The sequence below is a fragment of the Pseudorca crassidens genome, chromosome 11 (genome assembly GCF_039906515.1).
Source record: "Pseudorca crassidens isolate mPseCra1 chromosome 11, mPseCra1.hap1, whole genome shotgun sequence".
NCBI classification, from domain to species: Eukaryota; Metazoa; Chordata; class Mammalia; order Artiodactyla; family Delphinidae; genus Pseudorca; species Pseudorca crassidens.
The window spans coordinates 48201431-48213985 of NC_090306.1; the positions used below are offsets into that span (position 1 = coordinate 48201431).

The 12555-nt window shown below is 40.8% G+C and overlaps 1 protein-coding gene and 2 non-coding genes across 3 annotated transcripts; all 3 read right to left on the reverse strand.

The window, feature by feature from the left end:
- Positions 1–1008: 1008 nt before the first annotated feature.
- ATP5F1B (ATP synthase F1 subunit beta) lies at positions 1009–6599 on the reverse strand. Its single transcript, XM_067697015.1, has 10 exons — positions 6428–6599; positions 5782–5964; positions 5365–5539; positions 4702–4823; positions 4270–4454; positions 3596–3754; positions 3386–3508; positions 2478–2690; positions 1855–2056; positions 1009–1276 (listed from the first exon to the last, which is right to left on the reverse strand). Exons 1-10 carry the CDS (start codon positions 6552–6554, stop codon positions 1179–1181), a joined length of 1587 nt encoding a protein of 528 aa, XP_067553116.1. The 5' UTR covers positions 6555–6599; the 3' UTR covers positions 1009–1178.
- LOC137203049 (small nucleolar RNA SNORD59) lies at positions 4546–4616 on the reverse strand. Its single transcript, XR_010932879.1, has one exon. It is a non-coding gene; the product is annotated as a small nucleolar RNA SNORD59 (small nucleolar RNA).
- LOC137203048 (small nucleolar RNA SNORD59) lies at positions 5637–5711 on the reverse strand. The gene has a single exon (XR_010932878.1). It is a non-coding gene; the product is annotated as a small nucleolar RNA SNORD59 (small nucleolar RNA).
- Positions 6600–12555: the final 5956 nt, after the last annotated feature.

The window sequence follows — 12555 nt, forward strand, 5'->3', positions numbered from 1 at the left end:
TGCCTCGGGGTGGAGCTTATAGATTCAGGCTCCTCCTTAGGACAAAAGCCCCAGCTGGTTTGTAAACAGTCATTAGCAAAGAACCACATCCCAGCAAATGGCCTTCATGGATTTCAAAATGGTGAGATCAGAGTTCTTGCAGAGCCTCCAGTCCTACCACCACCAGAGGGCAGTAGGAGATGGGTCTGGGCCCAGAAAAGAATGTTTAAGGGGCATCAAATCCAACCCTGCGCTTGTTTGAAAAGGTGGGTGTACTTTTGAGTAATCCTTGCAATCCTGCATGTTTTGGTGGGCTAAGATGAAGGGAAAATTGTCTAATTCCATTATTTAGTTCAGAAACCCAAGCCCAACACCACTGAAAATTACTATTCTCCTGTAAGATTCCTTCCCCAATTTTCTTAAGGGATTTTAGCAGACCTCAGAATAGGCCCCATGGTACTTTATATTCTGCATTGCCTCAAGGAATCACAAACATACTAGTCTTGCCCAAAATATAAGTTAGGAGGCAGTAGTTAGGAACACCTTCTAAAAAAAAGGAAGGTAGAAGATAGAAAAGAGGGCTGTTTTGACTCAATTTTAATCCTTCAGAACATGTTATCATTTCCAAAAAATTTCATTCACTGATTAACCCCTGCCTTCTCTTAGAATAGCAGTTATTTCTAAACCCAACCCATTTTTCCCAAAATGCTCTTCTAAAAAGTCCTTTGGCTTTTTAAAAAGCAGAAATGCACTATATACAAGAGGCAAAAAATCAACTTCCTTTGAACAATGACATAAAAGGGCAAAAGATGAGGCCCTACTATTAAGATCACATCATCCCCAGGAAACCCATTCACAAGACTCACAGCTGTTCATCAATCCAAGACAATGGCTTTTCTTTTTTGATGACCCCATTTCAAATATATATGGCCTACTTTGTGCTGTTTCTTGTGTGTGGTTATTCTAAAATTACTATTAAAAACGTCAGTGTTGGCTGTGTTGTCAAGACCAAGAAAAACAGACAGATGCTGAGAGATGTACTTTTTATTGGAAACCTTAAATACTCTTCAGACAGAACACTATGTCTTCAATCAAGGCTCTCAGGAATGTGGCCTACAGAGAAAACTGCAATTTCTGGATTAGGAGCAAGGAGACGGACAGCACGGAGGATGAGTGCTTAGTTTGCCAAAAAGACCCTCTCAGGAGTGCTCTTCAGCCAGCTTATCAGCTTTTGCCACAGCTTCTTCAATGGGTCCCACCATATAGAAGGCCTGTTCTGGGAGATGGTCATATTCACCTACATGGAAAAAAATCCAACTGGTGAGAAGTGAAGGATATTATCAACTTTCTGCAGTGGGTACATACCTCACCACTTGAGGCCACCAGTCAGAATGTGGTGAAATCGTGTCATCTTAGGTATCTTTTCTTAAACTTCCCTCACAAATCCAATTTACAAGACATGACGCTACAGTACAGCTTAAGAACAAATGGTCCATAGTCATATAACCTGGGTTCAAATTCTTGCTACTTTGGCTGTATGATATTGGGACTGGTTATTTTAAACTTTCCATGCTTCAAGTTTCCTAATTTGTAAAACAGGATAATAATGCCTTCCTTATAAGGATGTTGTAATTCACTTAGAAGAGTAGCTAGCATGAAAGCACTCAGTAAGTCTAAGTCTTACTCTCAGACATTGAGTATTTCCAAAGAAAACTGATGGGAAATAACTTACTTTTATATAAAAATTATGTAATTAGGCACAATATACTTATATATTGCTTGATGGTTCCTGGAATGGGAACACAGCACAGCAAGCATTCAAGGGATTGCAGTTTCTTTGCCATTTTATGTTCAGCCTTATACTTGAAATCTCACCTGCCAAAATCTGCTGGAATCCTTTGATGGTCTCCTTCAGGGGTACCAGTTTCCCCATATGACCGGTAAAGACCTCAGCCACCTGGAATGGCTGAGACAAGAAACGCTGTATTTTCCGTGCACGGGACACAGTTAATTTGTCTTCCTCAGAAAGTTCATCCATACCCAGGATGGCAATGATGTCCTGGAGGGATTTGTAGTCCTATGAGAAAACAAGATTAAGAGAGGCCTAGTAAACATTTACATTCCTCTAATTTGGACAAAAACCTAAGGATTAACACAACTTTATATTCACACTGAGCTCTCTATACAGCATTTTAGCACTTTACTGCACTTCTTAACTGAAACAAATTAGTTACTTGGGGGTCATGAGAGCCCTCAGCTAAGATCAGTGTCTTGTTTCCCTTACTCCGAGTCTATTAGGTGGTGTTAGAAAATATTGGATTCCAAACGTGGAGTACCTGGAAACTCAAGAGACCTCATTAACACTCACTAGGAACTCCTGGTCTCATCTTTTCTTGCTCTAAAGCAAATCACAAATCACCAGGAGAGATACGGTCCTAATACAGTCCCCAAATTCCCTCTACGACTTTATGGCCACTGATCTCACCTGCAGTACTCACCTGTAGGATCTTTTGTACCCCACGGGCAACATCATAATGCTCATTGCCAACAATGTTGGGATCCATGATGCGAGAGGTGGAGTCCAGAGGATCCACAGCTGGATAGATGCCCAGCTCAGCAATAGCACGGGACAGCACAGTGGTAGCATCCAAATGGGCAAAGGTAGTGGCAGGGGCAGGGTCAGTCAAGTCATCAGCAGGCACGTAGATAGCCTAAAGTCAAGAACCCATGAAGAGCAGCAGGAAGCCAAGTAATTCTACTTAAGCCATCCCCTTTTCTGACCTCTCCTCATTATGTCACTCTTATCTTCTCAGCATTCAAGAGTCCACCTCAAAAAATGTGGACTCTTATCACCCCTAATAGTGGCTGAGTAAGCTTATAGATTATCTAGTCCCTCCAAGACATGATGAAAGAATTTTCATTGTTATTCCTTTTGTTCTTCATCCTACTTTTTAACTCTATTGTAGTGATACCCACTTTAATAGTAAAAAACAAAAACCCTTGCACTGTTATACTAATTCATCAGGAAAATGAACCATGAAAGTTAATAAAATTTAGACAAACTTCTAGATAATTTTTACTATATACCATCTACATACATTTGAAAATTTGTAGTAGTTAGTGTAGTCCATATTCAACGCTCAGTTTCCATGCAGCTTCAAACTCCCCTTCAGGATGGAAACCACTACTTTGTGATCTACATTTACATGTACACCTTCAATTAGTTTAGATGAGTGGTTTCTTAATCTTTTAGGGTCTTTAACATGCACACGCAGAATTTTACACATTATTTCAGGGAGCTCAGGTACCTACTTAAAAGCCTTTTGAGATATAAGTAACTAGATTTTGTACCTTTCTGTACATGCCTTTAAACAAATTAGACTTTCATCCATTTAACTGTTCTCACCTGTACAGAGGTGATAGATCCCTTTTTGGTGGTAGTGATTCTTTCCTGCATGGTACCCATGTCAGTGGCCAGGGTAGGCTGATAACCCACAGCAGAAGGGATTCTGCCCAATAAAGCAGACACCTTAAAAAAAAAAAAATCTTTAGCCTTATCTGCATCATTCCATAGAAAGGTCAAATGAACCAGGTTCTCTCAAGCCTTCTCTCTTACCTCTGAGCCAGCCTGGGTGAAGCGAAAGATGTTATCAATAAACAGTAATACATCTTGACCTTCTTGGTCTCTGAAGTATTCAGCTACAGTCAGTCCAGTCAGAGCTACCCGGGCCCGAGCACCAGGCGGTTCATTCATTTGACCGTACACCAGCGCTACCTGCAGTAATCATACAAATTCAGAAATTGTGGCAGAGGAGTGGGAAAGCCATATACCCAAGGTCCCCAAATCAGAGAAACTACCAAAAAACCCTCCTTAGATGTCTATGTTTTTGTTCACAATTTTCCCTTTTAGAGATGTAGTTCAAAACAACATGAAAGGTAATTTCTTATAATTACTGAGGCAATATTCTTACAGTAGAAAGGAAATAAATTGTAAGTAAGTGAAAGGCACAAAATAGGGTAATCTGAGATATAAGAACCACCTTCAACTCCCCCCAAAGTTAGCTTTCAAATGATGGGTCTATGTACCAAAAACAAAGACTAGAAATATCAAAGAAGAAAACAAAATGTACATTAGTGTATTAGAAGCTGGGGGAAAAACACTGACAAATTTCATTTGTAGGTCCTGGGACAATAAAATGAAAATATAGAACATGGCTTCACCTAGCAATGCAGTCAACTGCAGCAGTTTCCTGGCACTACTTTGTGGACATCAATCAGCTCAGTGCTCACCTTGGAGGTGGCATCTTTTAAGTTGATAACACCAGACTCAATCATTTCATGGTATAAGTCATTGCCCTCACGAGTCCTCTCACCAACACCAGCAAACACAGAGTAACCACCATGGGCTTTGGCAACGTTGTTGATTAACTCCATGATCAGTACTGTCTTGCCAACTCCAGCACCACCAAAGAGCCCTAGGAGAGGTTGAGAAAAAAAGAATAAGAGTTTTGTTTCCAAATAAGCAAACTTCAAAAAAAAATTTTGTTTGTTTCTTTCCATCTTTTCCCTTCTCAGAAATGGCATCTGGCATCAGCAAACTCAGAAGAACGAAAGTCAGAAGCTACTCATCAGTGAGGGATAGATCTCAGTACCCACTTTTAACACGGTAGGATTTTTTCCCACACATTAGGTTTGTAAAATATCTACCCACCACTAACATACCAATTTTGCCACCCTTGGCATAGGGAGCCAGCAGATCCACAACCTTGATACCGGTAACCAGAATTTCCTGCTCAACACTCATCTCCATGAATTCAGGAGCCTCAGCATGAATAGCAGCAAATCTGTAAAGGTAGAAGATCAGTGTCTATTCTTATTAAACAGTTCCTCTCAATTCTCAAGCCTAACTCTTTACTCATAATCTCATCTCTTAAGTAACATTCTAGACAAAACTGTCACCCACCATCAAGCCCAAATATTCTGCAATAAAGGGGATTTCATCACCTCGGGAAGCAATAATCCCATTCCCTGACAACCTTAACTGTCATAAGGTTTTCCTTTTACAGAGCCCTAACTTAACAGCACTTTTTCACATACCAACAAGAAATACAAAGGCCACTGGTATTAAAATGAACTGAAATAATCAACTTGGGCCCTAAGTAGCAATTTGATTTTTTCTCTCTTTTTTTTACCATCAGAACTTCTGCATCATTAATTTTCTTCAGAAGAAGCTGCATTGTGTGGTTTTAATAAATGAATATATTGGTACTTTAAGTATTCTCTGCAAGAAAATTCTGCTATAGTAGAGGCTGTCACCTTAATGTATAAAACTGCTAGGAAAAACAGTTCCTTTCTGTGTAGATGCAACAAGAGGGGGATACTTACTGTTTGGTTTTTATGGGACCTCTCTCATCAATAGGTTCTCCAATGACGTTCATGATTCTACCCAAGGTCTCAGGGCCAACAGGAATTTTGATTGGTGCACCAGAATCCAGGACTTTCTGGCCTCTAACCAAGCCTTCTGTACCATCCATGGCAATGGTTCTTACTGTGCTCTCACCTGTCAGATAAGGCATTGCAGGGTTATACCGGACATACTGGCTTCATGATATTTAATGAAGTGTAACTGGCATTGAACACCTAAGTCAACCAAGACTCCTTCTCAGTACGTAAATGTGGCTTCACCAAACTCAGAAGAACGAAAGTCATTTTGATAAAATCATCATAGAAGGAAAACAGCTTAGTTTTGGGGGATATTTCGGTCAAACAAGATCTTTACTATTCCTAACACATTCTACTTACCCAAATGCTGGGCCACCTCCAAAACCAGCCTGGTCTCCCTGCCTTGCACTTCCAGGGCATTTAGGATGGGTGGCAGTCCCTCATCAAATTGGACGTCCACCACGGCACCAATGACCGCCACGATGCGCCCAGTGGCGGTGCCTGCCTTTGGCGACGGAGATGGTTGAGCGGCATAGTCTCTGGCTAACAGACAAAAAAGATATGGAAGAAGCTGGGGTTAGGACAGTTAAAGGTCATCGGAAACCCCGACATAACTCGCAAGTACTGGTGAATACAGCCCAGGCCCGACCTCCTTCCGCTTGCACGGAAGGCGGGTCCAGAGGGAGGGCCGCACTGGAAGCGGAGAAAGAGCCTGCACCATCTTCCCATCCTCCTGCACAAAACCCCATTATTCGAGGGCTCGGTGCCCCCATTCCACGGGAAGGTCAATGCACCTGCCCACACTTTTCCGTCACACAACGCCCCCTTCCAAAATGAGACGGAATTAGATCGGTCCTGTTCTTGTTTTCCCGCCGTTAGAGGGCAGGGCGCTGGCCCTGGCGTCCTTCTAGCACCACAGATCCCTTAGGCCCAAGCGACTATCGGCCCCAGGCTCAAGGTCATGGGACGGCAGAAACGAACCCAGCCCCTAAAGCACGGCACTTACCAGGATGCAGCGCTGCCGGAGCGGCCCGCAGTAAGAGCTGGACTTGAGGTAGCGGCGCTGAAGGGCTGAGTCCCCGAAAGGCCCCAGAGGCCGTGGAAGCGACCACACGACCCACGAGTCCCAACATGGCGGAGCCCGGGTGGCGACTGAGCCCTGCAGCCGTCTAGCCTCCAACTCCCCACAGTTGGGGGGCGAGGCCTACCCTGCAGTAGGCATGGCCACTGGATGATCTTGCTGCTCATCACTCTCAGCGCTGCTCCTATAGGCTAATAACCTCTCATCTTCTCAACCATTGGCCAAAATTGGTGCTAATCTGAATTTCTTTTTTTTTATTGGACAGTGTCTGGTTAGGTGCAACCCTCAGAGCCTCGAAACATAATTGGACAACAGGGATGTCAATTGGAGAGAGTACTTGGCGGAACTGCGTTTAGGAAAGGGACCGAGTTCCTGTGGGGAAGCCCTTTGGCTGTAACTGGCTGTCCTTGAGCTCTCTCCTTAGATAGGACCTTGAGCTAGGTGACAGTCTCAAGGGCGGGGTTAGGGAAGTGGTGGTGTCGTGAAGCACCACTGACTGACCTTGTCTGTTAGGATCCTTCTCTAGGGGCAAACGGTTTTTCTAATTAGCGAGATTGGAAGCTTTCAGATAACTCAGGTCAGGAATCTAGACAGAATTAAAGCTACAAAGAAACTCATGTAACCAGTCGTTTAACAAATGTGTGCTAGGCATTGAGGAGGCAAAGATAAGTAAGACTTAGGACCTCTTTTAATGAAAGACAGATGAGTAAAAAATGCAATCAAGTGTGATGGGTCCTGGTTAGTATAGGGTAAAATGTATGGAGGAAGAAGGAGGGGATAAATTTGGGTCATCTAGAAATGTAGGAGGAATTGTCTCTAGGTGGAGGAGGCTGATAGATTGGTCGCAAAACATCAAAGTAGGAAGGAAGAATATTCCAAGCACACATTTGCATTAAACAGCATGTTCCTTTTGTGGAACTGTAGGTGAGGAAGGTCAGAGGTGAGGAAGGAAAAAAAGATAGTAAAGAGATGAGTATAGAGAGAAGCCAGAACCAGTTCTCAGGGTCTTGGATGGGAGCGGAGGCTGGGCAGTGGTAGGTGTGTGGTCCTTGAGCATGAAAAATGGTAAAATAAACAGGACATCCTTTTCTGTAGTATTGACTTTATTCAAGGTATTTGGGGGCAGGGTGGGGGAGACCCTTAATCTATTAGAACAAACATGGCTAAATGGAGTAGTTCAGCATGAAGCTAGTTCCCCAGACTTTCTCTGGCCAGCACACATTAGTTCTCATTTTTATGCGTGATAGTGAAAGTTTCCTATTTGACAGCAAGAACTATCAGAGAATTTAAAGGAGAAAGCAGGAATAGAAGAGAATGTTAAATTTCAAGTGTCTTTGGTAATCTTGCCTAGTAAGAGGGAAAGAACCCAAGAAAACAGCAACATGTATGGGGCAGGTAGAAAAAAATAAACTATGTAAGGAAGCAGCAGAGGAATAAGGAAAAGACCAAAGAACATAGTATAAGAATCAAAAATAGAGAATGTTAAAGAGAAAGTGGTCAATAGTATAAATCACATAACCATTCTATAAAATAAGGGCTGTAAAGAACTGGGTTTGGCAACTAGGAATTCATTCCATGGTAATGTGGGGTCAAAGGTACTTTCAATGGATGCAGGATATACATTTTTGTTTTGCAATTTGTGCTCTTCCCATTATGCTGGGCAGCATCCCAGTTAATAGGGACCTATATATTTCACTTGCCTCCCTCGACTATTAGAGTTGAAGTTTCTATAGATAGGATAAGACACTTAAAAGAGTATTGCTCCTGGAGCCATATTGTGTTTTTTTTAATTTTAAAAAATATTTATTTCGCTGTGCTGGGCCTTAGTTGCAGCACGCGGGAGTTTTTTGGTTACAGAATGAGGGATTTACAGCATGTGAACTCTTAGTTGTGGCACATGGGATCTAGTTCCCTGACCAGGGATCAAACCCAGGCCCCCTGCATTGGTATCACAGAGCCTTAGCCACTGGACCACCAGGGAAGTCCCAGACTGGGTTTAAAATCTTGTTTTTGCCACTTACTAAACTCACTAAGTTTAAAATCTCTGTATATCACTTTCCTCATTATGAGATAATCTCATAAGGGCGTCTCAAAAATTAAGTAGATTACAATGTGAAAAGAAGCATTTAGAACAATGTCTGGCATCTGGCACATAGTTAGCACTGTCTTTGTGTTGGCTAGTATTTTTACTTACTATTGACACAGTGTTAAGATCCTTTGGTTTTGTATCACCAATTTTGGTCGTGGCCAAAATTTTATTAACCGTTAAACATTTAAACTGACAATCGAAGTTTCAAAGTGAAGATTTCGACCTAAATTTCCAGGTTAACTGAGGCTCATCACTTTTTGAAATGTATTTACACATTTGTCTTTTTAGCAGATTATCAGGAAATTTAACTGTTCTTTGGGCAGCTGGGTTATAATTAAATCTTTGTACCAAAATGCAACGCTAAATGCTTTCAATGTTACCGAGGCATATTTCTCCACTATGCTCAACTTTGTAAATTGATTTTTCTAACTTCTTTGCTGTCAGTTTGGCCCCAGCAACCTCAAGTCCTCTTCTGAAATCAGATAACCTGCTAAATTTATAAGTAATACTGTCTAAAATAAAAGTAAATAAACTTGATTAGCTTGGTTTGAGATAGGCCTTAACAACAGTACTTCTGAATAATGTCATCTATTTTAGAGTTCTGACATGTTTTGGTCCTACTTTGTATTTCTTGATTCCCAGATAGTATTTCATGTAAAATACAAGTTACTTTCCATGGGACAACAGAGACCACAAAGACCTAATCTGGTTTCTTACCTGAAGTTAATTCCAAATGACTGACCCCACAATTCATGGCTGAAAACCTTATGAATTTTATCTTAAGGTGAAGATGGCATTTTCCAACTTTCTTTTGGCTGCGCCACATGGCTTGCAGGATCGTAGTTCCCCGACCAGGGATTAAACCCTCGGCAGTGAAAGCAGAGTCCTAACCACTGGACCGCCAGGGAATTCCCTACCAATTTTACTGCCATCCATAATGGTCATGTTCCACATTCTTTCACTACTCTGCGAAATAGTAAAATGTCTTTGTCTCTACCGTATTTCTTGACAATCTTCTTGAGTGATTTCAAATTCCAGGAAAATACTCCAATCAATACCCTAGCTTCAGAGTTCTTTAATCTCTTCAATTCCAACTAGCTTAGCACTGACATTTCATGTAAGTATCCTACTCAAGTTCTACCTCAAAATTTCAATATTCTCTTGTCAAACCACTTTTTTTTTTAACACAAGTAATACATGAACAAATTCTAAGTATACAGGATTAGAATAAATCCTTTCACAACCCAAATCTCATTCCCAGAAATAACCACTAAAAACGTTTTGCACACATCCATTACTTTCTATCCATTCCATGTACATAAAACATGTGCACTTCCAATTTTTAGAAACTTCAGTGGAAGCACACTACAGAAAGCTTAAGTTTTCTAATCTTTATGTTTTGGAGAACTTTCTGTGTCAGTACATTTAACTTTATTGACTGCAGCTACACCTCATGCCATAAAAATGTGTAATAACTTATTTTACTCCATTAATGGTTATTTGGATTGTTTCAAATGGCTATTACATGCAGTACTGAATGAAAAAAAGGATATCTTGTAAACATCTGAGTACACCATCTACTACTACCTTTAGATTCCTAGAAATAAAATGCTGGCATAAAATTATGTTCGTTTAATTTATTTTTGGGCCATGCCACAAGTCTTGTGGGATGTGGGGTTTAGTTCCCCAACCAGGGATCTATCCCGGGCCCTATGCAGTTAAAGTTCAGAATCCTAACGACAGGACCGCCAGGGAATTTCCTAAAATTATATTCATTTAAATGAGATTCTGCCAAATGCCTTCTAAAACATTTTGCTAATTTCCCAGGTTCCCAGAATCCTTGCCGAAACTTTTTTTTAAAAATGTGCCTAAAAGTTTAAAAAAAAGGGCCTAATACTAAATGTATGAAATTACTTTATTGACTCAAGTTGCATTTCCCTAATTTCTAAGACAATACTTTGTCATTTTTATTTCTTCAGTGAATTACCTATCTCTACCTTTTGCCCATTCTTTTCTATTGACTTGTCATGATTAGTGCTCTTCAAATGCTTTGTTCAATGTTGTAAATATTTTATTCAAGTATATCACTTACTTTTTAACCTAAGTTACCTTTTGATGTCTTTTTTTTTTTTGGCCACACCACGCGGCTTGTGGGATCTTAGTTCCCCGACCAGGTAATGAACCTGGGCCCTAAGCAGTGAGCATGCGGAGTCCTAGCCACTTGGCCAGCCAGGGAACTCCTGACCCATGTTACTTTTAATATTAGATTTTCTTTTTAAACTTTCCTTTGTAGCTTTTACATTCTGTATCATTCTTGGAGGATTTCCCCCTATCATTAATAAGAATTTGAATTTTTTTTTCAGTGAGTGGGCCAGGAACCACCAGCATCAGAATCACCTAGCTCTGCTTTATCTATGGTAATCACTAGCTATACGGGATTAAATTTAGTATAAAATTAAATATTCAGTTTTCAGTCACACTAGCCACATTCCAGATCCCTAACAGCTCTATGCAGCTGGCAGCTACTTTATCAGACAATGGAGAGGTACAGAACATTGCATCACAAAAAGTCACATTGGATGGAGCTGATACCTCAGCAGGACTAATTCAGAATCTGCCTTTTAGATCTAAAAGAGAAGATGTCAAACTTCAGCACACATCAGAATCACCTAGAGGGCTTAAGGCAGATCACTGGACTCTACTGTCTCATTTCTCATTTAGTAGGTCTGTGCGGGTGCCCGAAATTTATGTATCTAACAAGTTCCTAGGGGAGACTCATGCTGGTAGCCGGGATCATACTTCAATCGTTGTCAAGTATCAGTTAAATTGCAAATTCCTGGGCCCCACATCACCTACTATACGAAAGCCCATCTGAGGGCTGGGACTGATGAATCCACATAGTCCCATGATTTTGATTGTCCGAGAACCACCAAGGTCTAGTTCTACGGAAAAAACTAGAGCTATGAGGCTAATTAGTTGTGAGAACAAAAAAAAAAAAAACCAATGGTTGAGGGAGGGAGGTATACTCCTCATGGAGGGTGTTAACTGTATTGGAAGCAGCTTTACAGCTATCACCCCTAAACTTGTGATGAGATACAGCCACAGGAATGTGGTGCTAAGGAGAGTATGGAAGTCAAGGTCACTGGATCTGAGGCTAAGAAATTTAAGCTAGAGTTCTGGATAAGTTCTTCACGTAAACAATGAAGTTATCCAGGCTGACACTATAACTTGTAAGCAAATATTTGGTTTCCAGTTTAGAAAACATTTAAGTGTTCAGAGCAAAGCATGACAGGCAGTATATATACAAGTTATCATCAAATCCTATTTGACATATCTCTGGAATCTCTCTCCAGTTCTCAATGCCAGAGCCTAAATTTACCCTTTTACATTTCACCGTTTCAATTACTGCACTAACTTGTTTCCTTACGTCCAGGCCCACCTGCAATACATTACCCATGCAAAATGTAGTAATAAGTATGTACTGAGTGTTCAACATACCAGGTGCTGTCATCAGGCTGGAGATTTAGTTATACATCTTTCACTCTCCTAGTAGAGGAAACTACCAACTAATAATCAAGTGTGGTTAATGTTTCAGTTAAGTCCACAGGCCTTACAAGCCTACCAGGATAAAATAAATAATTTAGGAGCTAAGAGTAGGCCTTAGACAAGGTACCTGCCTCCCCTCTTCCAAGCCTTTATGTTCTCAAGGTTGGTATAATGCTGGGTGAGCCACGCAGAACAGCATTTGATGTTAGAATACGAGTGAAGTTCATTATCACTCATTTCTTGTCAAAAGAATTCTTGCTAAATAGAAAAAACAAAAACTTGCACAAAACTGAATGGGTAAATAAAACCTTCATGCTACTTGTAACAACTAATCACCTTGCCCTCTTCCTTGGAGGTAATTTAACAGTTCAGGAAGTTGAATATAGCATCTTTATCACCACATGTCAAAATAGACAAA